The sequence below is a fragment of the Furipterus horrens genome, unplaced genomic scaffold (assembly GCF_987537825.1).
Source record: "Furipterus horrens unplaced genomic scaffold, mFurHor1.1.pri manual_scaffold_5, whole genome shotgun sequence".
In the NCBI taxonomy this organism is placed as follows: Eukaryota; Metazoa; Chordata; class Mammalia; order Chiroptera; family Furipteridae; genus Furipterus; species Furipterus horrens.
The window spans coordinates 48,219,875-48,247,169 of record NW_028327175.1 but is presented as its reverse complement, the minus strand read 5'-3'; the positions used below and the strand labels follow the sequence as shown (position 1 = coordinate 48,247,169).

The 27,295-nt window shown below is 41.8% G+C and overlaps 1 protein-coding gene across 1 annotated transcript; it reads right to left on the bottom strand.

The window, feature by feature from the left end:
• Positions 1-8,416: 8,416 nt before the first annotated feature.
• Positions 8,417-22,539, bottom strand: F2R (coagulation factor II thrombin receptor). The gene is made up of 2 exons (XM_090278965.1): positions 22,229-22,539; positions 8,417-9,902 (listed from the first exon to the last, which is right to left on the bottom strand). Exons 1-2 carry the CDS (start codon positions 22,314-22,316, stop codon positions 8,707-8,709), a joined length of 1,284 nt encoding a protein of 427 aa, XP_090135091.1. The 5' UTR covers positions 22,317-22,539; the 3' UTR covers positions 8,417-8,706.
• Between the last annotated feature and the right edge of the window lie 4,756 nt (positions 22,540-27,295).

Here is a 27,295-nt window from a genome sequence, read left to right as displayed (position 1 = left end):
TCTACACAAACCGGAGTCGAGTCGCCACTCTAAACCCCCAGCCTCTTCTGAAATGGTTTTATGTATGAGATTAGAACCTTTTAAGCTATCTTTCCCCCTAGAAAAGGACCCAAGAGGGGAGAAAATACACAGCAATATACATCACCTAAAACAAATTTTGATTAAGCACCTATACTACTGCTACATTAAAATTGCCTCAGTTTTACCATAATTTTAAAAATTGTCCCAGAAAATGACTTTAAGGATATGAGAGCTGAATTTTCTCAGTGCTTGGACTTCCAACCCAGCCAAATTTTGCTTCAGGGCCATATCTTAGGGCCCAGAGTGTGACCCAAGGAATCGCAAGGTCAGCATCATCTGGGAGTTTGTTAGACAGCAGACCCCACTGCCAACTACGACAGCAGTCTGCAGTTGGACAAGATCCCCAGAGAATTTGAAAAGCACTCTCTGAAAGCAGTGGTAGATATCACCGCTGGCTTACATGTCTCCTGAGGAGCTAGGAAACAAGACGCCCATGCCCCGCCCCCAAAGATACTGATTCCTGTCGCTCAGAAGGGACACTGGGCTCTGGAATTGTTTAGAAGCTCTCCAGTGACTCTATGTGCAGCCAAAGATGAGAAGTGACTTACAAAGTTTCTAACACTCCCTTCTAACAAGGCAGGATTAATAAAATTCTAAAAGATGAGGTCTTCAAATGCCATGCTTTTTAACTAAGCATTATATATTATTATCCCCCTGGCTGGTTTGGCTCAGTGGATTGAGCGTCGGCCTGCGAGCTAAGTGTCGCTGGTTCGATCTTCCAGTCAGGGCACATCAGAGAAGGAAAACTCTGACTCCAAAAAACCTCCGCTGCCTTGCGGCATACCTCTTCAGGGGAAAGGCTAAGGGAGTAAACCCCGACAGAAAATCCGGAGCCGGAGTCCCTAAGGCGGTTTGACGTTGTAGTCAACACCGGCAACTCCTGCGGCGCACCTGAAGCCAAGCTGTATTGACTCCGTCTTTCCCTTGGGCCCTTCAGCTGCGAAGAGAGGGGGGGTCTGCTGCATGGGCAACAGCAGACCCTCCATATCACCCTGCCCAGGCTCTGTAGCTTCAGCTTCACTGGAGAGGACACTCCAGTGTCATCGCAAGATGTCGATTCAACACGGGAGGAGACAGATACCGTGTCACTCCCGAGTCGGACTGCACAGCCATTCTCGGCGGTGCAGATAGACTCTTAAGAAGCTACACCATCGTCTCTCGAGACGGACGGCTGCCGACGATATATTATTATTAAATCCAAAAACCGGTTAGCACCTAGAGGACAGGGATACATTTAAAAAAAAAAATTTTTTTTTACATGATGTTGGCCAGTTTCAAAGCAGCTGGGTATCTCAGGGTAAGAAACAAAACAACAAAAACACACAAAAAGCAACTGAGGACCTGCCCTTAAATGCATCTTAGTATTGGCAACTCCACCTTTGGTCACGTTCTCATTCCCCCGACTGAGTCACACAGCAGCTCACTAACATGGCCCAATTTTGTGGTTATTAAGAGGGGCAAGAAAGCCAGACTAGCCCAATGTCTTCAGGCTACTATAAATACAGATTTCAAAGCTTATCTCCTGGGCCTTATGAGTCATTTCCCAAAGTAACGAACACACAGACAGCAGGTAGAAATGTACTGTTATCTGAATTCCAAGATGTTGCTGAATCTGACCTCTGGTTTTCTGTGTTTCCAGAAGAACAGCTCGCAGTCACAACAGTCCCCATGACAAGAAGCGTGGAGCTTGACGTTCACTTTATAGTGATGGCATCACGGGTCATTCACAGCAGCTGGATGGAACTAGGCCCTCCCACAAAGCCTTCCAACCTCTAGGCCACACTGGACTTGCTGTTTTGAATTAGTTTCTGTTGCTCCAAGTTACTGACCCCCCTCAGCTGTGGGGCTGGGAAACCCAAGGTGGTGCCTGCAGCTGTGAGTCAACTGACTATAGACTCCATTTGTGCTTTTCTTATTTTTTGTTTTTATAATCCTCACTCGAGGATATGTTTATTGACGAGAGAGAGAGAGAGACATCGATTGATTGCCTCCTATACCCTGGCTGGGGATCGAACCCACCACATTTTGGTGTTTTGGTGTACTGGACGATGCTTCAAGCAACTGAGCTAACTGGCCTGGGTCCTTCTGTGTTTTATCATTATGATCAGTTTTTATGTCTTCTTGAAGATGATAAAATTGGGAAGTCTCGCATAAGAGCAGGGTTCTCAAACATTTTTTGCTCAGGACCCCTTAAAACACTTGAAAAATTATGATATTTAAAACATCCAAAAGTTTTCATGTGTGTAGGTTATATCCATGGTGTTCTAGAGTCAGTTGTACCAACTCCCAAGAATTAAATAAAATTTCAAGCCAACCATTAAACCATTGGAAGCTTGAATTGGCAATACAGGGAATATTTACATCATGGAAATTGATAAATGCTACAAATTAGGAGCTTTTTCTTTTCTTGGAGATCCAGTTTAATAGCAAACCATTGATTATATCCACCAATAGTTGCCATATTAGACATTAAAATAAAGAACTTTTGAAAATATTTCTTTTACTTAAAAATAACAATAGACCCATTATATGTTAATATATTTTTGGATGAAATCATTGTTTTCCCAGAACAATGATTTCATGAGGAGAGCTGCACTGTTTCATATTTTTGCAAATCTCTTTAATGGCTGGCTGAATAGAAGACAGTCAGATTTTCATATCTGTCTCATTATTCAACCTTTTGCACTGTCACATATCATGTAGCCTCTGGAAAATTCAACAGTACGCTCATGTGAGAATCAGACCAAAAAAGGGCAAGTAATGTCTTAGTGTTTTAAGATAGTTTTGACGTTGTACACGTCCCGAAAGGGTCTCCAGGACTCCTGACAATCATTGCATTGGAACATTTCTCCTCTCTGCTCAGATTGCAGCTTACTTAATTGCACCTCCTTCATACAACACAATTAGGTTTCTGCCTAGGTCTAGGAAGTTTGAAAGGAATAGCCACACAGCTCTGCAAATTTAGCCAAGAGCTTACTCTTGGTGACTGTTTTCCCCCTTAATTTTTACTATGACATCTAGCTGAAGATAAGCTGCTGGTGGAGGGGCCAGGCATGAGAGAGTTAAAAAGCTTAGTCACAACCTTAACTTTTTCCATTTGCTCTAGGTACTCAGATTTCCTGAAAGACATGCCAGCATTCTTCTTCTTTTTTTTTTTTCACCCTCACCCGAGCACATGCTTATTGATTTTATTTTTAACTATATTTTATTGATTATACTATTATAGTTGTCCCAATTTTCCCCCCTTTACTCCTCTCTGCCTAGTACCCTACTTTCCTCCAGCAATCCCCCACCCTTAGTTCATATCCATGGGTCATGCATACAAGTTCTTTGGCATCTCCATTTCCTATACTGTTTTTAACAACCCCCTGTCTATTTTGTACTTGCCAATTATGCTTCTTAATCCCTGTACCTTTTCCCCCATTTTTCCCCTTTCACCTCCCCACTGATAACCCTCCAAATGACCCCCATACCTATGGTTCTGTTCCTATTCTGGTTGTTTGCTTAGTTGTTTTTTAGATTCAGTTGTTGATAGTTGTGAATTTGTTGCCATTTTGATGTTCATAGTTCTGATCTTCTTCTTTTGCTTAAATAAATCCCTTTAATATTTCATGTAATAACGGCTTGGTGATGATGAACTCCTTTAGTTTTACCTTGTCTGGGAAGCACTTTATCTGCCCTTCCATTCTAAATGATACCTTTGCTGGATAAAGTCGTCGGCAGCCGTCCGTCTCGAGAGACGATGGTGTAGCTTCTTAAGAGTCTATCTGCACCGCCGAGAATGGCTGTGCAGTCCGACTCGGGAGTGACACGGTATCTGTCTCCTCCCGTGTTGAATCGACATCTTGCGATGAAGCTACAGAGCCTGGGCAGGGTGATATGGAGGGTCTGCTGTTGCCCATGCAGCAGACCCCCCCTCTCTTCGCAGCTGAAGGATCCAAGGGAAAGACGGAGTCAATACAGCTTGGCTTCAGGTGCGCCGCAGGAGTTGCCGGTGTTGACTACAACGTCGAACCGCCTTAGGGACTCCGGCTCCGGATTTTCTGTCGGGGTTTACTCCCTTAGCCTTTCCCCTGAAGAGGTATGCCGCAAGGCAGCGGAGGTTTTTTGGAGTCAGAGTTTTCCTTCTCTGCTGGATAAAGTAATCTTGGCTATAGGTCATTGTTATTCATCACTTTGGCTACTTCTTGCCAGTCCCTTCTTAAGCGCAAAGTTTCTTTTGAGAAATCAGCTGATAAGTCTTATGGAAACTCCTTTGCAGATAACTCTCTTTTCTCTTGCTGCTTTTAAGATTCTCTCTTTTCTTTAACTTTTGGCATTTCAATTATGATGTGTCTTGTCGTGGGCCTCTTTGGGTCCATCTTGTTTGCAACTCTGTGCTTCCTGGACTTGTATGTCTATTTTCTTCACCAAATTAGGAAAGTTTTATTTTTTCAAATGTTATCAATTTCTTGCTTCTCCTCTTCTCCTTCTGGCATCCCTATGATTCGAATGTTGGCACTTTTGGAGATGTTTCAGAGTCTTCTTATTCTCTTATTTTTTTGAATTCTTGTTTCTTCATTTTGTTCTGGTTGGCTGTTTATTTCTTCCTTATGTTCCAAATCGTTGATTTGAACCTCAGCTTCCTTCCCTTCACAGTTGGTTCCCTGTGGGTTTTTCTTTATTTCACTTAGTGTAGCCTTCATTTCTTCCCTATGCTTTTGCTGTACTCAGTGAGTTCCTGGAGCATCCTTATCACCAGCGTTTTGAACTCTGTATCTGATAGGTTGGCTATATCTGTTTTGTTTACATCTCTTTCTGGGGTTTTGTTCTGTTCTTTCATTTGGGCCATATTTGTGTCCTCAATTTTGCAGCCTCCCTGTGTTTTTTTTCTGTGTATTGAGTAGAGCTACTTTGACTCCCTGTCTTTGTGCACCGGTTAAGTTGCATGGGGCGGAGCCTTAGGTATTTGCCAGGGTGGGGCAACCTGCTTCACCCATTTGTGACTCTGTATGTGGGAGAGGGGTGAGAGGGGACAATGCCGCTGACTGGCTGCAGGAAGCTTGCTCAGCGCTCACTCTGTTTCCAGTGTTTCCAGTCATTTCACCCACTGCCTGTATGCAACTGTCGTCCTAGCTGTTGCCATGGTGGTGGTTCTGAGTGAGTGGGTTTGTGTATGTTCTAGAACCATGAAGGCCCTTTAAATGGACTCCCCTGAGAGACTGGCAGTTTCTTCTGCTGCCCCAACCCCTACTGGTTTTTACAGCTAGAAGTTATATGAGGTTTAATTTTCCCGGCGCTAGAACCCTGGGCTGCGCTATCTGGCCTGGGGCTGGGATCACTTGCTTCCCAAGGTATCCCTCTCGATTTTTATCCACCACACGTGACTGTGAGACTGCCCGATCCGTTGGCTGCTGCTGCATCAGCACTGCCACCTCACCGCCACCACACCACATCTTCTCCACACCCACTCCCCATCTCCATCCCACCTACCCATCTGGATGAATATGTCTTCTTTATATCTTTGGTTGCCAGGCTGCCATACAGTTAGATTTTCTGGCAGTTCTGGGTGTTTTCTGTTTTTAGGTGAGTTGTGATCCTTCTTTTGCTCGCACAAGGAGGCAAAGCATGTCTACCAACGCCTCCATCTTGACCGATGTCTCTTTTTTCTTTATTTCTTATATTCAGAAGCATAACTTAAAAATTTTCACTTGTATATTTAACAACCAACTATTACATTTCCTTAAAAATCCTACATTTGACTTGGTGGGAAAAACAAGCATTTTTGTGTTAAAAAGCCCCAAGTGTGATTTTCAAATTCAAACATATTTTGAAAAATAACAATAGAAGAGTTTAAAGGCCACTTTTTGGTTAGAGAGGGGGTCCTATTTCCGGTGAAGCTGGGCTGCCTTCAGTCACTGTATCTATTCCCGAAGCATGAGTAGAGTCCATGCCTTAGAAACCTAAACTTGTGTGTTAACTTACAATTCTGTGTTAACAGAATTCTCATTTAGTTGAAATAATTTCCCTGTTGACTATAAAACTAAAATACATCATCAAAGTTTTTATTGATTTTTGAATTCTCATTTTGGTTTAAATTTTCCCTCCTCTCCTCTACCACAAAAGACTATCATAGATGGTAAAGGACTGTCACTCACGGGCAACACTTCTTTGGGTTTCAATATATTGTCTTGGCTCTGACATTTAATTTGTTTCTCTCTAGGAAGTAACTGCACACTCTGTCCTCTGTGCTTGTAACCTAAAAATCTGAACATATTTTCAATGATATAACCTTGAATTTTCTTAAGAAGAAGGAAGAAAAAAGATCCAGAGAGCTAATCACCCACCCTCGTCCCTTTCCATGCTCCAAGCAGCTGACCTTTATGGACTATGTCACCCAGGTTCTCTGAGTTTAAAGATCAGGAGCAATGGGAGGCACCAGTGAAAAATCAGAGAATGGGGGTCAGTGTATTCCCCTTTGATCCTGGAGTGGTAACAGCTTCTCTAATTGCTAGTCCCTGAGCTGCTTCACTATCCCCTGTTGGTTATCTTAACCCTGTCTACACCTCTGCAAATCACCTCTTCATTAAATGCTCTTCAGCTAAACCTTTAGACTGGCCTTCCTGCCAGGGCACTGAAAGATACAGTAAAAATTTGTTCCAAACAGGTACCAAGCAAACTTTTACGTTTATTACTATTGGTTACACACATTTAAAAAAAAGATAGCATTAAAAAAGTGACATAGTATTTTATAAGTACAGACTGATAATATAGTAATAATGGTCATATTAAGTCAGGGGTATTTTAATATATGTATATACAGACTCAATAAAGTGACAGTAAATGTCCACTGAATTGGATAAAATGAATATAACAACTAAATAAAAACCAATGTTAGCTTCCACTTATAATACACACTTTAATGTAAATTATCCTAGGGCATTTGGAAATAGTTTGTTTCTTTTAATAGACAAGCAGTTGCCTTGGAACTTTCCATTTTTTTGTATATGATGCTTTTTATTTTATATATATATATATATATATATATATATATGGAAAAAAAGATACATTTCAACCTAATTTTCAAATTATTTTGTCAAAGCCATGAGGACTTTCTGTACTTGATACTCATCATGGGGTTAAAAAAGGCTTTGAAAATCACCTCATTTAGCTATTAAGAAAAGTGAATGGAAAATATAGAATAATTTTGCTAGAATTCAAAGCCAATTTAATTTTCTTGTTATTTCTAATCAGCCTGACATTAAAAAAAAAAATGTGGTTTGGGTAATTTATTGAAATCATTTGTAAATATATAGTGTCCAATTAAAGTAGTTGGAAGGACTCATTTGTAAAAATACACTTCCTGCATTGTATTGTGTTTTCATCTCAAGTCATAACCACAGAAAGCAGTAAACCAAATGTTCAAAGTTTTTCAACAGACAGGCTATGTGAAACCTGTTTGGTGACATCTGGTTAAAAACACTTTATATAATGGCATACTTATTATACGCATATCACATATCACACTCTATGTATGGGTGTACTTTGTTCTTCTTGAGGTCAGGTACCAGTCTTATTCAATTTTATCGCCCAGCACCCATCAGAGTGCCCAGAGCACAAAATGGGTGTTCATGTTTGCTCCATGGGTTTCCATCTGAGATTGGACCGTGCAAGGTAACTGTTGGACATGAACATTTCTCCTTTCTCTGTTCTTATAATGAATGGCCAGAGAAGTCTTTTATAGTCATTATCTCCTGGGATAGCACATTCTACTCTGCCAATTTCTAATAAATACAATCTGTTCACGGCCATCCACTAATGGGAGAGGGCAAGCGTGGTGGTCCCAATCCCTGTGCTCTATGGGAGACTCAGCTGGAGGGGTATGAGCCGCCCCTCACCCTGCCTTGTATGCATGGAGAGAAGTCCCCCATCAGGGGCAGGTCACTTTGAAAGCCAACCTCAGGTCACTAGTGGCACCTCTGCTCATTCTTGGTTTACAGGCACAGTGTGTAAAACATCGAAATCCTACTCATGTTTCCATAACTAAAGAACTCAAACTTTGATACATTTAAAATGAAAAACAGTAGAACTTTTACTGCGCACAGATAGTATTCCTATCTCTCAATAACTTAAAGCTGTTGAACAATTTCAAAATAATTTGCAAAAGCTATGTTAAGTCCAAACTACAGAATCCCTCCTATTGATGGACATCTTGAGATGTTCAGGGTTGAACTCCACTAATCTAAATTCTGCATATTAAATCAGAGAATCAAAGTTTATTTTCAAATCTCTTGGGAAAAAATAGAGGGTTTCGAAGTGCCTCTTCTATACTGTGTTGCAACTAATACAAGTGTATATATACATATACATACATATATGTGTAAGTCATCTAAATACCTCAAAAAGTGACATTCAGTTATTGTAGCATTGGCAATACTGTCTTGGAATAACACAGTTTTCTATTCACATTACCTTTTTCTGTAACAAATATATATGCTTAATGGCTCTCCTAAGAAGGAGGCATGTAAATCACACATTTATTGTTTAAGATGGTAAAGTAAGTCCTTTTTTGGCAAGGACTAATAGAATCATCAGGGTCTTTGCTTTCTTAAGCCTTTTCTTTGTAACCCTCCAGCAGTCCCTTTGCTAAGTTAACAGCTTTTTGTATATACTGTTATTCAGGTTACTAGAGCAGGTATCCATTTTACTTGCCATCAACTGACCGCTGCTGTTATAACTGCTGGGATCAGAACTCTCTTTGCAGCATAAGATACTGTAGAGGTGCCTCTGGCACTCAGAGGAAGCATAATAGTAAATCAAGGGGTCAATGCAACAGCTTATGCTGCTGACACAGACACAGAGGAGGTAGGCAAAGTAGGCGGCCTCTGTGGTAGGATTATGAGAAAGGAATGCGTAATGCATAATCAGGAGGATGTTTGTGGGTCCAAAGCAAATGATAAAGATGCAGAAAACTGCAGCAGACAAGAACAAAGCCCGGGACTTCTTGCTCCGGTTGGCGACTGTGGAAGAGCTAAGACACTGAATGATAGACACATAACACACTGTGGAAATGATTAATGGCACAAAAAAGAAGACAGCAGAGAAGGCTGAGAAGTAATGGGCATAATAGCCTTCAAGCAAGGTTTCATTGAGCACGTCATGGCAGGTGGTTATGTTGAGGCCCGGCACCTGGATGGTCTGTTCCTTGAGCAGAAGAGGCACCACCCCTGCGATGGCCATCGCCCAGATAACCAGACACGTGAAGGATGCCCTCCCCATAGTGCGCCAGGAGAGGGACTGGATGGGATACACCACAGCCAGAAACCGGTCAATGCTGATGACTGTCATGAGCATGATGGAAGCATACATGTTACAGTAAAATGCTGCAGTGACGAAGCGACACATTTCAGATCCAAATTTCCAATCACTTCCAGAAAAGTAATAGCTGATCTTAAATGGGAGCACAGACACGAAGAGCACATCCGCCGTGGCCAGGTGTAACATGTACACCACGGCAGGCTTCTTGATCTTCATTTTCAGGATGAACACAATGATGGCCATGATATTCAGAGGGAGGCTGATGACACACACGCCGGTGTAGACGGAGGGGATGAAGACAGTCAGCCAGGAGCTGGTCAGATATCTGGAGGCATCTTCTGAGATGAACACAGACGGTGGTCTTGAAAGAGGACGGCTGTGATTGATGGTGCTGGATCTGTCCCCAGTTAACTTGCTTTCATTTTTCTCCTCATATTCCTCCAACGGGATAGATTCAAATTCATCGTTGGAATTCCTGAGAGGAAAGGACCGGGGAACTCCAGAAGCATTTGTTCCTTTTAACTCTGAAAAAACAATATGTTTTACATAAAAAAAGTTTTAAAAAGAGGATGAGTTAAAGAGGCAAAAGAGACAGAGAGTACATTTTACTTTTGCTTTTTGCTTTCTTACTAGGACAGTAAGTGGTGAAAAACAGGCAATGCACAAATAGTTAACAGACTTTATCAGAGAATTAGCCAATCAAAATACATTATGTTTGGCACAAGCAAACACTTTTAAAATTCTGTTCCTCATAGGAACAGAAGTGAGCAATACATTTTTCGAGATCTGGCCTGCAGACCTCAGGATGGCTGAGTACTTGACATGAAGGAAAAAAGCAGTGATTTCTATACCATACTTACGACACTAGCCACTGACTTCTCTTATCTCTGTATGCCTTCATGTGTACATTCTGCACTTAGTTTGCGGCATCCCTTGAAACCCATCCCTCCCAATGGAAAATTGCATGGGAAGTTGAGACTTCTTAGAGGGGAGGATGAATCTCGAAAGAAAGGTGACTTACTGGTTTTCAGTGGCTTTTAGCTTGAGAGAGTCAAAGTTAGTGAGTGATGAAAAGGATGGCTAAGACTGAGATAGGAAGCCCACAGTGTTTCTGGCCTGAAGAACCAAAGGACAGAGTCCAGGGCGACCACAGACACTGGAAAGTGAGAAGAGAATCCCAGAGAAGGGCAGTCCTAAATTCCAGTGTGATTTCTGCCTCAGGTTTTCAGTTACTGACTCTTGAACCATGTGTGTGTAGGAAAGATGCAAAGCAGCTCTGCTAAAGATAAGAGAACTCAGATGTCCAGTACACAATCTAAAATCATTTGGTATAAAAAAAAAAATCAGAAAGTGTGACCTAGTCTTAAGAAAAAAAGATAATCAATGTAAAGCAATCCCATGACCCATATGTTGAAATTGGCAGATAAGGATTTTAAAGGATGCTCAATGAAGTAAAGAAAAAATATTTCATTGCAATGAATGAAAAAGTAGAAAATATCAGGAAAGAAATCAATCAATGAAAATTCTAGAAAATAAAATACAATAAATTGGCATCTACTTCCAAAATGGAGAGCAAAGCTAGAGTGGTACCAACTGAGAGATAGCAGCACAACGGGGCCTGGCATTGAGGTGTTGACGTCAAGCTTGCTCAGCAAGGTCATGAGTGGGACCCTGAGGGTGAAGGGACGGCCTGGCAGATCTGTCAGAGGAAAAGGACAAATGTCTCTAGAGATGAGCCTCTGAGTACACATATGTCTAGATTATACCTCAAGGGTAAGAAACTGGTCCTATTAATCTCTGAATCCCCAGCACCCTGTACGTGGTAAGCGTTCCTTAAATTAGCTTTTAATTACAGAGTTGCATTCTCATATTGGCTCTTTCAGGAGTCACTTAACCCTTCTGAACTCAGTCTCAGAAACATTAAAATGATTCTAATACCTGTTTGGCTTACAAATCTGAAATAGGACATGCATTCACTCTGCAAATTAATCAATGTACAAAATTACTGATATCATCTTTCCCCACTCATTTCAAATAGCTTGCTTTTAGACTCAATTATTGGCTCACTCCCAATTATTTTAAATTAAAAATGAAATCTAGTCTGCTCTTCTCTCCTGCTTAGCAATACTTAGTTTTTCAGTATAACAAGGTTACATGAACAGGTTGTAAAGTATATAACCCCAGTATTCAGAGCTGTAAATCAAATTGCAAATCAGAGCCTTTTCCAGAAGTATTACTCTCTTCCCTTTGTGATACATCTGTAACTTATTCTGTGTGTATCCTGACCCAGTCACATGGAGGTCTGACACTGGTACTGACAGCCCCCGTGGAATAGAAGCTACTCTCAAGGTCACAATGAATGTGTGGGAGCTGAAAGAAAAGAATAAATGGTCCTGGCATTTTGGTCCCACAAAGACATGTGTCCTTAAAAACACAGATCCAGAGGAACCTGAAAATAACCCAATTCTCCTCTGCAGTTGTGGGAACCTGGACAGGTGTAGAGAGTAAAAAAGTGCAGGTATGCACACACAGACACGCACATGAATCATGATACTACCTATACCATCAAACTAAAAAGATTTTGTACAGCAAAGAAAACCATCAACAAAATGAGAAGACACCCCACTGAATGGGAGAACATATTCACCGATATATCTGATAAGAGGTTAATATCCAAAGTTTATAAAGAACTTATTAAACTCAACACCAATAAAACAAACAATACAATTTGAAAATGGGTACAGAACTTGAACAGACACTTCTCCACAGAGGACATATTGATGGTCAACAGACATATGAAAAGATGCTTAGCGTCACTAATCATCCGAGAGGTGCAAATTAAAACCACAATGAGATATCACTTCACACCTGTCAGAATGGCCATCATTAATAAATCAACAAACATCAAGTGTTGGTGAGGATGTGGAGAAAGGGGAACCCTCGTGCACTGCTGGTGGGAACGCAGACCAGTGCATCCACTGTGGAAAACAGTATGGCGATATCTCAAAAAAAATTGAAAATGGAATTACCTAAAGACCCAGTGATTCCACTTCTGGGGAATTTATCTGAAGAAACCCGAAACACTAATTCAACAGAATATTTGCACCCCCCTATGCTCACTGCAGCATTATTTACAAAAGTCAAGATGTGGAAGCAGCCCAAGTGCCCATTCAGTAGGTGAGTGCACAAAAAAGCTGTTGTATGTTTACACAATGGAATACTACTTGGTCATAAAAAAGAAGAAATCTTACCCTTTGCAACAGCATAGGTGGACCTGGAAAGCATTATGCTAAGTGAAATAAGCCAGTCAGAGAAAGACAAGTACTACATGATTTTACTTATATGTGGAATCTAATGAACAAAATGAACTAACAAGCAAAACAGAGACAGACTCATAGACGGAGTCAGGAGTTGCGGGGACTGGTAGGGATGGAGGGATGGAGCAAAAAAGGAAAATAAAAGAGAGGAAGATACCACCTAGAGGTGTGGTAAATCTGACAACTACAGAATACTCATAACCAAGCTTCTTAGATACCATCACTGGGTCTAAAAATAAACTGTCATTAGGCCTTACTCTATATTTAGTACTTTCGCATAAGTATTTGTTTTCAAAAATTCTTCCCTGGCTAGGCCATCTTGGGCTTTGTAGTGTGTATGACAAAATCATTAATACCCACTGAAATATGACATTACTGGTCCAGAGCCCAGTTGGAATGCATAATCTGTTGATTAAAAATTATTGCCTAAGATGTCATTTTTCCTTGACACTATAGGCTTGATATTCTGAAGGCTTCTGCAGAATTAAAGAATGTCAGCAATGTCTTTTTTTTTTTTTTTTTTTTTTTAAGAAAAGAACAAAAACAATTCCAGGTGATTAGGTAGATCCAACTAGCTCAAGGCCCATAGGCTGAAATTCAAGTATATCTCACTTTTCCTTCAGTCCTAGCACAGCTTATAGGTCAAGAAGAAAGTGGCTATCAGTGTGCCAAAAGCTCCTGTAATTCATCTGTGTTCTTGTTGTTAAGCTATGGTTTCGAACCCAAAGCAGCAGCTCAGGTCCTAAAATCAATTCTCATAGTTCTTCCTCGCTTTCACTTAATTTACGTTTCCCTAATGATTCTACATTAGTTTTGTTATTGAATATTTCATATTGCTAAACAGCTTGGAGATGGACTCTCTCTAACCTTGGAGACTTAAAAAAATTAATAGACCAGGCAATGCTTTTTCTGATATGGACGAGACCTGGGCTGGAAGCAGAGGGCTGACCAGAGGCTCTTCAGGGGCCCGTGGATTTATACCACGCCAGCCTCCATGACACAGCAGCCGCAGCTCTGACTCAGAGCTCTGCCACATAGGCTTTTTGGGAGCTAACAAAGCAGAAGTTGCAGGACCTTGCCCACATTCTCACACAGAGCAGGATAGTTGGACCCTGTGCTTCTCCACAAGTGAATCAACACTACAAGCTAATGACAAACAAAAAAAGAGGATAATGAAAAAAATAATAGAAACATACAAGCTCCTGCAGGGGGAAAGCACTGCATTATTGAAATGCTCCGTTGCCTCAAATACACATACACCATTTTCCAATGAAAAGAACTGGTGCTCCAGAGTAGGAAACACACAAGATGAGCCTTGAACATCCTCAAAGAATATTAGGATCAGGTCAGACAGATTCTGGAGTCAGCCTAACAGGGCTCCCTTCTGTCACAGTGGCCAATGTGTGAAACTGACCATCAAAATAATAATAACAAAAACACATTGAAGCATTTGAAGCATGTCAAGTGTGTTGAGATCCCTAAGTTGATAATGATACTCAAAGGAAAATAAAAATCTTTTTGGTCACCTTTGGAGGAAATTAAAGGACACAGTCTGAAAAATTATGGTAAATAAAGGCAAGATTCAAGCATTTACCCTGCCTTTTCCATCTGAACAATATTTCAGGGAAACCAAATAGTCACTGAAAGTTCTTCTTTATGAAATAATGCCAGTTCATAAACACAGATGCAATAACAGATTTAGGAAAACATCATTTTGAAGCTCTTAGGGAAATAATGGATTTAGTTGAATGGTCATCAGTGGTTGCAAATACTGTTAGGTGAAAGGGTAATGGGGAACTTCTGGCTGGCTCAAGCTGACAATACCTGAATCCACTGGGTAGTGTTACTATCTCAAAGAAAGAATCTGGAGATGATGTATTCAGTAATAGGAAGTACACAGCACCGCTGCTGAGACAGGCTTGTATAAACCAAACCTAAATTTGATTAGTCTTGAAATGTACCTACCACATTACAGAAAATGCAGAGGGCATATGAGTCTATTGGGCAGCCCTACAAGATATAACTGGCCAGACCTAGTATGTAGGAAAGTCTGTAAGATAAATGACTCAGTTATCTTACAAATAAGCAACAATGAAAAAGGAGGAGAGGGGAAGTGGTTATAGATTAAAAGAGATTTAAGAGACATCAACCAAATGTACTGGTGGGCCTTTCTGGACCCTGATTCAAATAAGCCAACTGTAAAAAGGCATTTATGAGACAATCAGTGAAATTTGAACACTGACTGAATAGTACATGTTAAGAAATTTTTGTTCTGTTTTGTAGGTGTTATAATAGTATTGTGGTTATGTGAAAATAGGAGGTCTTACCTCTATGAATATACACTGGCATTTGTTTTAAAAATTGTCCAGTTTGTGGAGGAGAAAAGCAGGAGTATATAGATAAAATAATATACGAGAGGTAATTACACTATTCATTTTTGGGTATGCTTGAAAATTTCTATAATAAAAAGTAAAAATGAAACCCAAACTTTTTTTGCATATTTACTCTCTGCTGGAATCTAATGACAAGTGTTTTTGCTTTCATTTTTCTTTTGTCATAGTTTTGAAGGGGGAAAAAGTTCTTGAATGTTTGTGTGAACACAGTTTTATATTTAGAAGATTTGATACCAACTCCTAAGGTTTTGTGGGATATGGAGGAATTGGTGTTTGAAAAACATTTGTCGAGTACCTACATGTGCCAGGTACTTCACTTACCTTATCTCATGTAACTCTAACATGTTTACATAAGCATTAAAACCCTCATTTTATGGACAACAGGAGGCACCGAGAGGCTAAGTAACTCATCCAAAGTCACACAGCTGGTCAGTGGAGGAGCCAGGATTTTAACATACATTTGCCTGGCTCCAAAGATCCTATCCTTTGAACCATACCATACTATACTGTCCATTAAAAAAACAAAACAAAAAAAACTTGTGACTTCAGGACCTCCTCCTAAAGGAGTACTTTTTTAAAAGCATTTCTCCAAACAAATGAACCTGGCCATCCTTTTAACTATGGCAGGGAGTATAAGGCCATGTGACTGTATAACCAAAGTTGATGATGCCCAGAGATGCTGCTTGGAAATTCAGGCGTCCTGCTGACCTTGGCTGCCCTTCAATCACATATCTCACAGCAGAACAGATGTGGTAGAAATATATTCAAGAAGAACAGAAAAAAAAAATCTTTAAAATATTGTTCAAAAAAGAACAGAAGCGGGGAGTGGGGAGTGCTGGGTGGAGGGGGGAAAAGGGAAAATTGGGACAACTGTAACAGCATAATCAAAAAAATGTAATTAAAAAAACAAATGAAAGAAAGAAGACCAGTAAGTGAACAAAACTCTGCTGCAGAAAAGCCATAATTAAAGGCAGAAGAGGGAACACAGAGACTGGCAGAGTTAAAGGTTGTATCAGAGGCTGCCCCCCTCCCCCCCCCCCTTTTCTACTCAGCAGGAAGCACAGGAAAGCAAACCTGGAGGAAGCTGGGAGGGGGAGGTTACAGGGAAGTGCAAAGTAAAGACAAACAGAAAATGGAAATGCCAGTGTACCCAAGGCAGGAGCAAGCAAAGATGACATAAAGGAAGTGTGGGGGCCTCAGCCAGGAGCCTCCTAGAGCCTCCTTGTAAGAAGCAAGGACATAGTGACTCGAAACCAGTAGAAAACCATTAGTAACAAAGGGCAAATGTAATTAAAGGGTCTTAAGGGCAAATGTAATCAGAGGGTCTCAAGGGCAAATGTAATTAGAGGGTCTCAAGGGCAAATGTAATCAGAGGGTCTCAACGGCAAATGTAATTAGAGGATCTCTGAGAAGGGAGATGACAGCATTAGCATATTTACAAATCACAATAGGGGCATTTAGATAATGGCCTTAGATTGTAACTCCAGAGTAACCAGTAATAGAGAAACTGGGGAGGAGGAGAGGGGAGGGGGAACTAAACACATTACTATAAAACCAGTTTTCTTTGTCTACTTGGCGCGTACATTCTCCTGGCTGAGGGTGCACCCGACTCTGCAGACTCGTGAATAAACGCCTCGCTTTGCTGCTCCAGTCCTGTGTCCCAGTTTTTATTGTGAGTGTTTCTCACATCCTTAAGGCCAAGGCCTGACAGGTGGGGCCAGGACACTAGCTGGCATCTCTCTGGGCCTGTGGTCACCAAAAGTTACAGGTCCTGAGCTCAGGGACCTGGAAGTGCTCCCCTCTCCAAGACAGCAGGCTAAAATGAAAACTAGTTCACAGTAAAGGCTGGTCATAAGCCCCTCTTCCTCCTGATACCAAGCAGTCTTCATCTCTAACCCCGCCCAAGTCCTGCTGCAATTTGAAAGCCTGAACTCAAACAAATTTGGTTGTAGGTATGATAGAAATAATTGTTATCAACACATCCTGAAAAACAGCACTCTTCTCTCAGAGCAAACAAGGCCTTAAATTCTGCTGACTGATGCAGTTCTTTGTACACTCTGGTAGGTTTTAAATGAAGGTAAAGACTTCAGAGTGGCTACAAAATCAATTTACACTGTTGTAACACGCATTTAAGAAAACAGAATGGTGTAGAAAATATCAGAATACACAGCAGGTGGTAAAGTGGAGTACTTTTTGGTAAAACTTTTGTTTCATATGTATATATACATTGATTTTCCATGCATATTTACTGACCACACACAGCTGTTGTGCCACAACAAAAAGTGTATTTCTTATAGTTCTTACTGTTACTTAGCAAAAAAAAAAAAAGAAAAAAGAAAAGAAAATACTGGAAAACACTCTTCTACAATGATTTAATATCTGACTTCTAATTCACCACAAACTTGAAATATAAACAGATTTTATATATATATATAGTGTCCATTCTTAAAGTTAAATGTTTTCAAATGCAGATTACAGATTATGCCTATTATTTCAAAAGGAAGGTTCTTTTAAAAGCAAATGTAGAACTGTATAAGGCCTGTGGTGACCTTTTAAATGGTAAACTTCGCTGGATGCTTTGGGATGGAGGGAAAGGAGCCTAACTTCAGTGCGTTTCTCCAAGTACCATCACATGATCAGCATGGGAGAGGGTATATGGGGATAGTGGAAGCTCAAATCTAGAAATAATAGCCTCAGTCTAGAGAGAGAGCTATTTACTATGACAGTCTAGGCCTAAGCAAGAAAGGGCAAAAGGCAAAATGAAAGAAATCACAAAATAGAACAACAGAAAATTCTGAATGTTGAAAAGGCAGAGTCCTCAATACCAGCATCATAGTAAAAAACAAACCAAGGCCGAGGTTCTTAATGACTTCTCCAGGGAGTTTGTGAGTCTAGGGGGGAGCCCAGGGACTCACGAAAACTAGTTGAAGGGTAATTCCCCAGACACAGAAGGCCACGGACTGTATGATTCTTTGTATATGAAATATGGAGCAGAGGGAAACCCACAGAGATTAAAAGGCAAATGGGTGGCTGCTAGGCAGAGGGAAAATGAGGGCGGAGTGTTTGATGGGCACAGGGTTTCTTTCTGGGTGATGCAAATGTTCTGGAAGTAGACAAAGGTGGTAGGGGCACAACATTGCAAATGTACTAAATACCACTAAATTGTATACTTCAAAACTGCTTATTTTATGCTACATAAAATTTATCTCCATTTAAAAAAGAAAAAGAGAGAGGGAGGAAGAAAGTAGAGTTTCAAGGGAAAAGAGGAATGGATATCCAAAATGAGAAGAGCGGGAAGATTAGAAACGCACTCCACAGTCTTGATGGAATTGCAGCTCAAGGCTGCACTGAGCTGCAGTTTGTGGAGGTGACAAGGACAAAGCTGAGCTGAGTGAGGAGGGAAGGGGCAGGAGAGGCACAGGGAAGGAGAGTGGCCGAAAGCCCTTTGGAAAGGAGCAAATTCAGAGCTGCTGAGAAACTGCAAGTTAGGGTTAACAGCATAACGCTCCTTTTAGACATAAAGAACTGAGGAATGCTGAATGAGAAAGGTGGGGGTGGGGTGAGTAGAAAGGGGATCAGCAGAGACAACATGAGCATGCCTCAAAAATGCCCTCAACACAACGGAAGGGTGGACAACTTAGGAGAGAACCTACTATCTCAATAAGTCCTACAAAAATAAGGCCAAACCCTGGCTGGGTTGGCTCAGTTGGTTGGAGTGTCATCCCCCGAACCAAGGGGTTGCAGGTTCCATTCCTGGTCAGGGCACATACTTGGATTGCAGTTCAATTCTCCTCCTCCTTCCCCCTACTGCTCCACCCCCATTAGGCCACATAAGGGAGGCAACCAATTTATGTTTCTCTCTCGCATCAATATTTCTTTTTCACCCCGCCCCCCACCCCTGGTCTCCTCTCTCTCTAAGATCAACAGCATGTACTTGAGTGAAGATTAAAAAAATACTTAATAATAATAATAATAATAAAGCCAAACCCCACTAAGGAATGAATGAATAAATAAATGTGTGTATGCATGAGAGAAGGAAGAAAAAAGGGATGGAGGGAAGAATTTAGATAATTATCAGAGTAGAAAATGACTTGCTGGTTCGTAAGAAATTTGACTTTCAGAATTTTCTAGTCTACTTAAAGCAGAACACTGTCCAGTTTTCTGTATTTTGTTTGGGCTGAAGAACACAATCTCTCAGTAACAGCCAATTAATTAGCATATTCATGATAGGGATCTATTTATAGCCTGTTTTATCATCTGTTTTCTAAAGCAAATGGTAAGATACCACAATCCATGCATAAATGTGCTAGGCCTGGGCTTTGCCTTCTAGGGGGCCTGGGAAGCACAGTGGAGTTTTTTCTCTACCACAAGAGCGGCTTCTGGTCTGGAAGGCTTCCTCTCTACAGGGGTGGTCGAGAAAGCTCACATTTAGGAAAGATAGGTCTGTGGTCTAATCTCAGTGTCACTTCTAACTAGACTTGTGACTTATCCATTTTGGATCTCAGCTTCTTTACCTGTAGAATGGGGATGACACCTACTCAAAGGTTGTGAGAAGAAGCCAGGATATCAAATGGACCTAAGCAGGGCATTGGCTGCAATAGGTTCTTGGTATAAGGTAGCTGTTTTTAATTAATTGTGAACATGTGGGGTGTGGAGAGGGCCTTCTGGTCAGAGGGAGTGGCAGGTGGACAGAAGCCAGAGAAAGCATAGCTCTTGGGGGAGGAACAAGAAATGGGGGCTGGGTGAAGTGCAGGTAATGTAACAGATTGTGTAATAGGAGAGGATCTGTAATAAGGGAGGCTAGACAGAGGCTAGGGATCTGTCCTGCAAGGGGAGGGGGACCTCACTCTGGACCAAGAAATTGGGTTTGACCTTGTGTGCAAGGAGGGCAGCATATGGACTTTCCCACCCAATCCCCTCTGCTACAGTTTGCCTCGAACCCTTTCAGCCTCCAGGTCCTTATAAAATTTATAAACATCACCTCTTAGACACTGGTCCTCTTTGATGAAGGCAAGTCATCTCACTTAAACTGCCTGGACAAAGGAATGTAAACTGGTTAATGAACATAAGAATTTCTGAGTAAATATCTGCTGAGTGAACATTTGGTCTACATTTCATGGGGATATATGGCAGTTTATAATCTTAGCCAGGGAGACTTACCCACAAAGTGACAGTGCAGGAAATGCCAAAAGGAGTGAGGACAAAAAGCAGGACAGTGCTTCCACGAGGCTCAAACTGGTGAGCAGAGCCAGCCCTGGAGGGGTCTCCTATGGCTGGCGTCTCACAGACCCTCATTACCACATAGAGCTGGTTATGACAGATACTGTTTAGAATTGCCAGTGTATAGTGCTAATAAAAAGCAGACCTATTTTCACAATTAACTTTATTAGTGATTCAAACAACGTCCCACTTATTGCCTGCACCCAGGCCTCTCCTGCCTTTGGGATTTTGGTACACTGTCTCTGAGCCTTAGTTTCAGAACTGGCAGATGGGGATAAACATCCACCTCACAGCGTGTTTTGAGAAGGTGAAATGAGAATATTTGAAGTTTGATGCCGGATATGGCACTTAACATGCGTTCCTTTTCTTCTCTCATCCTCCTTTCTTCTTTTCCTGCCAAAGTGGTTTCAGAATCCAAGTAGATAACTTAGCCAGTGTTTGTTCAGTTACCTTTCCGACTACATCAGCCCATGCATCTCAACACGCATCGTCTAAGTGGATGAGAAAGCGGAGTGGCAGAAACAGCAGCCTTAACTCTGCTCCCCACCAGGCCAAACATCTCCCACCGTGAAGAAAGAAGACCAAGGTGGGCCCAGCTTTTGTATAAACCTGTTTTCCACCCACCAGCCAAATCTCTAACTAAACTTTGTAATTTTAAGAGCCTGTCCCAAAATAAAATTACAAGGTGCTATCTGGCATCACATATCACCATACACAATTTTTCAGAACTCACTGTTTCCCTAAGCACTTCAAGAGATCATGCTCCTGTCTGGGACTCCACTTTTCCTAAAAGCATCACCTCAAAACTACCCTGAGCAAAGATAGCAGAGAAAATGCTGTCACCTCTGAATCTTGATGCATCTACACTGTTTTCAGGGTGAAAACAACAGTACACAACCTTTCCCAGATAACACGTCAACAAGCTAGAATGTTTCTGCATGAAGAAAAGTAGCTGAAAGCGTATACAGACAGTACTGCTGCTACAAAGGCATTAAGACATTTTTCTCTCACTTTGTAACTAGTGTCTTTATAGGCTAAAAACAACTTCTCTGCTCTTTCTTTCTTTCTTAGCGGGGAGAGGTTGAACAATAAATTTATTTGGTTAAGTAGCCAGATACTTAAAAATACACTATTCGTGGTAAATATATTCTAGTGAGCACCTCCACCTTGCAGATCAGAAACTGAAATACTGAAATTCCATGCTGTCTGATAGAGCCAGGTTTTGGGGAGGGATATCTTTCTTCAATTCGCTCGGGAGGCTGAGTTCTAGGTAACCAACCAACCTCCCAGTCACCCCATATCACGCCCCACGAGCTCCTCCGGCTGCTGGTACTTATTTTCTACTAAACATGCTAAGGGACTGTGCTTTTTTCTACACCACTTTCTTTGCCTGTAAAATACGCAAGAAAAAAAAAAATCCAACAAAACAAAACTTCAGCGGAAACGGGTCTCCACTTTATACTGAAAAGGCCAGAACGTTTATTGGTGAAGCAATGTGAGACTTTTGGAGTGGTCCTGGGAGAAACAGTGACAAATGCAACGAAGGACCGCAGGCTTCCCCAGGAAAATCCGACCCCTCCTCCTCCATATATCCAACACCCTATTCGCAAGCCGGTGCATCCTCCGAAACCGAGTGTAAAGGGACTTCAGCTGAACCCGCAAAACGGGGTGGGTGGATGGGCACACCCCGCCTGGGCAGGACTGGGGGAGAATCTGGACCTCAGCCCAAACGCCTGTTTCGCTTCTGAAGGAAACTGAGGCAACGTGGGAGGTCGGGGACAACCCCCTTCAGGAGAAGGCGCGCAACCTGTGTCTACTTAGTCCCCCGCCAGCGTTCCTCACGTCCGCCCCAAGCCCAAGGAGGCTCCCAGCTGCGGGGCAGGAGGTAGGCAGGGAGGAAAGACCCCGGGCAGCTCTCACCTGGATCGCGGCCTTGGGTACGGGCCGACAGCAGGGGGCTGCACAGACTCACTCCGGAGACGACCAGCAGCAGCTGCTGTGGTCCCATTGTCCCCAAGCTCAGCGCGCACAGCGCGCAAAGCGTGGCGCTGCTCCGGCAGGCAGTCCCCGCCTCCGGCTAGGCTCGGGATCCGAACTCTCTCCCTCCTCCCGCCGGGTCCGGCGCCGGGAGGTGCGGGTGGGCCAGCAGAACCCTAGACGCCGGTGGACGGAAGGAGGAGGCTCGGCGTTCCCGCCGGCCCGCGTGTCTGGTGGCACTACTAGGGCGCGGAGGGGCGGAGCGCGCGGGCGCAGAGAGGCGTAAACGGGGAAGAGCGCCCCCCCGCGTTGAGTGTGCGCCTCGACGTCGTCGTCGGATACCACTTTCGGTCGGTCCTTTCGCAGAAGCATAGCGCCCCTAGGGCTGGACGACCCTGAGCCCCTGTTGCGAGGTGTGCCTGCGCGCCGCCCCCGCGTCCTGCCCTGCTGCTCTGTGAGCCGGGTGTACCCCGCTCATCCCGTTATGCCCTCCCTCCCCGGGTTGCCGGCTACTGCCGGGCGAGGGAATCCAGAGGAGGCATTCCTTTTCCTTTGGGGGCCTTCGACTCGCGAAATATCAGTGACTCAGTCTGGCGGGGGCCTTGGAATCCGAACGCACGGCCTGGGCGGCTGCCCCTGTGTCTCTCATTATCCTCCTGGGGAGCAAAGACGTGTGCAGTGGACGTCCGTGGTGTCAGGAATGCGTCCCAGGGCGCCAGCGCCCCGGGCCCGGGCGGGACCTCCCTGCCCCCTTGCAGAGCGCCGGACTGCAGGCCGAGCGCTGCGGCCTATTTGGAAATTCGGGATGTTGCTGAAAGTTTGAAAGTGATTCGTATTTTTGTAATTTAGGGATAGTGGATTTAAAAGTTTATATTGTAGTGACAAGGCTGCCCCCTTATGAGAAAGGGCCTACGTTTGGGCAGAATTCTTGACATTTCTTAATTATGTCTCTTTATTTCGCGAAGTTAGATGTTTCCTATGTGGGGCACTTACTTCACGGACACCCTGACAGCGAGAGCAGCTTCTTTCCCGCTCGCACCGCTGTAACGTTTTGTCTCCGAACCGCAGCTCTCGCTGAGCGGCTTGTTAGAATCACCTGCGCAGCCTTTTCTGGGACATCCCCTGTGCCCCGGGCGGCACTCGGCACCGCCTGCAAACCGACGCCCAGAGGGCAAAGTGCCCAATGGTGAGCGCGCCTCTTAAACCACAGGAGGAACTGGGTCCCCTCCACCTGCCGATTCTAGGAAAGTCGTCGCAGCCCATCTCCTTTCAGATGTGCTGAGAGTCACCGATCAGGTTTATAAGAGTTTTATAAAGGGCATTTCCCATTGAGAGTGTCATTCCCCATGAGCCCTGGCACTTAAAACAGTGGAGAAAATACAGTAGAAACTGCTTCGTTCTTTCTTAGGTCCCCCATCATCCTCAAAGCACAGTGCCTTGTTGTATATAGAAGTAGCTCAATAAATGACTGAATAACCTGATTGTAACGCTATTTCAAAATTTTCCTTATTGAATTCTCTGAGGAAAACATAACCAAGAGTAGATCTGGACCGTTAAAATGATGTATTTCTTCACTCCCTATTTATGGATACTATCGTCATCGATCTTAAGACACCCTGATTTAAAAAAAATATATATGCCATTGATTTTAAGACATCCTTTTCCTTTATGTACCATAAGCAAGAAAAAATGCTGCCAATTAAACTGTGACATTGATTTAAAGTAACAACTCAATTTCAGCATTGTTTAAACATGAAAAAGGGCATGTAGAATCAATAGGTTACAGTGTAAAATATAAAAGTAATCAATACAAGTGGCAAAAGATTTTAACAGTTCAAGGATATAAAATGAAAAGACAAAAGTATCTCCATCTTCTGTTCTAAGAATCACACATACATCTCCAGGATGACCACTGTTCAAAGTTTCTGTCCGTCATTCAAGAAATTGACATCACATACAGGTATAGCTATATAAATATGCATATTCTTAAAATAAGAATGGTATAATACTCTGTCCACAATACTTTTAAATTTTATGTTTCATTGGTGGAAAATGTTTTTAACCATTTTACAAAACTGTAGTTTAAAAGGGTTTTTTGTTTAGTAGTTTTGTTTTTGCTTAGTTATCAGTACAGAATGTACCTCTAGTGACACAAAAGGGCTGCTGAAACAATGAAGTGCCTCACTTCCTTGTACATATTAACTAGATTAAAGTATCCTTTAGACGAGCTGAAATACAGTGAAGAAGAAGGGAGAGTGGTACAGAATTAGGCATTTCGTCATCAATTTAGAGTTTTCTAAAAGATTGTGGTCTCCTCATTGAGTGGCCACCAAAAGTTAAACCTGCTTTCAAAATCAGGGGCTTTAAATTTTATCACACACAAGTGCAGATTCCTGGACCCCCTCCCAGACCTATGAAATCAGATTCTACATTTTTGACAAGCACCACACTCCCCCCACCCTCATCTGATGATGATGATGATGATATCTGATGCCAGACTCAAATTTAGAGAAACATTATTCTAAGGCAGTTGTTCTCAGACTTAAGTATGGATCAGAAACATCTGGAAGACTTGTTAATCCACAGTACTGGGCCCCAACATCACAGTTTTCAATTCAGTAGGTGTAGGGTTGGTTTGAAAATTTGCATTTTTAAAGTTGTTCCCAGGTGATGCAGGTTGGTAATTTGTGAGAGGGACATGCTTTGAAAGCTGCTTTGAGAGGAAAAATGAAGTGAACCGAATTTCATATAGTTTGTGTGACTTTCTTTAAATTACATAATATTTCAAGTATAGTAGAGTACAGAGTCTAATATCTCACCCAGGGGTCTACAACCCAGCATTAACATTGTAAATATAACATATACATCTTATACCAGTTAAGCTTTTTTATACTCCTGATTCCATTCTTTTTCTTGCCCAGGACAGTAGCTTTTTCTCCATGTTTTGTATTTTTAGTATGTTTGTGTTTCATATATATATATATATATATATATATATATATATATATATATATATAGCTTAGTATATTTTAAATATTTACACAAAGAGTAACATACTCTAGGAATCCTTCTGCAGTTTGCATTTTTCCAGATTTATGTGTTTGACATGTGTATATTGAATTCTTTTTAATGTCTTTATAGTATTCCCTGTATTATATACCACATTTTATTCTTCTAAAGCTAAAATTTTATCTGCAGTTTAGTCCCCATTTTTGTACCTGACATAGCACACATTGGTTTTTTCCCCTTAATTAATCTGGCCAGAGGTGGAAAAAATGACCGTTTTCCAACACTCATCTTTTTGTTTTGTTGCTTTTATTGTTTCTTTTCAATGTTATTAATTTTCACAGAAGCTTTTAGTTATTTCTTTCTTTCTACTTTCGTTGGATTTACCTTTTGTTTCCTAACCTTTTGAACTGATAGTTTAGCTTATTAATTTTTGTTACTCCCTCAAATGACCACTTCAGCTGCATTTTGCAAGTTTTGATGTATAGACATACATAATTCTGGTCTAAATATTTAATCAATTTTATAATATATCCTTCAATCCATAAATTATGGAACGTTTTTAAAAAATCTTTTGTTTTTATTCTTTTAGAGAGGGGAAGGGAGGAAAACAGAGAAACAGCAATGTGTGTGTGAGAGATACATTGATCGGTGGTCTCTTGCACGCCCCTAACTGGGGACCTGGCCTGCAACCCAGGCATGTGCCCTCACTGGGAATCAAACCAGCGAACTTCTGGTTCACAGGCCGGTGCTCAATCCAATGAGCCACACCATCCAGGGCATAAATTATTGAAAGTTTTGACTGGCTTTTTTGTGATTGATTTCTAGTTTTCTGTTGTGATCTGTTGGTGATGTTCTTTTTTTCTGTTTTTTCCTCAGACTCTACAAAGTTCTTACAATATTTGTATGCTCTGTAGAGCTTCTTGAAAAAGCTATCAATCTCTCTACTTCATTTTGTTTCATGTCACCCACACCAAAACCACTTTGTTGCCAGTTTTAGAGAAAATCTGTGTTGCTTCCCCACGGTTGACAATCTGCCTAACTAGAGATAATTACTTCACGTGTCGATATTCCTCAGAAACAAAATCTCAGCAATGCAGCATCATTTGTATTGGGATTACTTGATATCCATTCCTAGTTTTCATTTTCTCTGTTTAAACTTGCCTGGCACTAAATAATATGAGTCATTAGCTACCCTCTCATAGTGTTTGTGGTATTTAGTAGTGTTTCTGAACAAACATGACATCAAAATGGTGAAAGTTTTAATCCCAAAATGATACAAAAGTAGTTTCTTTTAAACTCTTAGATCAGTGGTTCTCAACCTTCCTAATGCCACAACCCTTTAATACAGTTCCTCATGTTGTGGTGACCCCCAACCATAACTAAAGCATAGTGATTAATCCCAAAAACAATATAATTATATATGTGTTTTCCAATGGTCTTAGGTGAACCCTGTGAAAGGGTCGTTCAACCCCCGAAGGGGTCGCAACCCACAGGTTGAGAACCGCTGTCTTTGATGATCTACCTGCTTCAGGTAGTCTGGTTGCCATTCCTCTATTCCAAACCCTGCAAAGATAACAGTATATCCCAGGAACTTGCCTAGTAATTTCCTTTTGGGAGCTGTTGGTAGTGATACCAGGGCTGAAATGAAACGAAATCAGGTCGTAATTAAAATAGCTGTAAGATACTCCAGATTCTATGCAGATATCTTCACATCTGGTTTTCAAGCAAACAGTAGTTCCATAATGAAGTTATAATCTACCCAGGAGGAGAACTATTTCTGCCTTTTTAACATAAAAAAATTGTTTTGTATTTATTGATTTTAGAGAGAAAAAGGAAAGGAGAGAGAGAGAGAGAGATCAATCGATCAACTGGTTGTTCCCCTTAATTATGCATTCACTGGTTGATTCTTGTATGTGCCCTGACTGGAGATGGAACCTGCAACCTTGGTGTATTGGGACGATGCTCTAACCAACTGAGCTACTCTACCATGGCTGTTTCTGC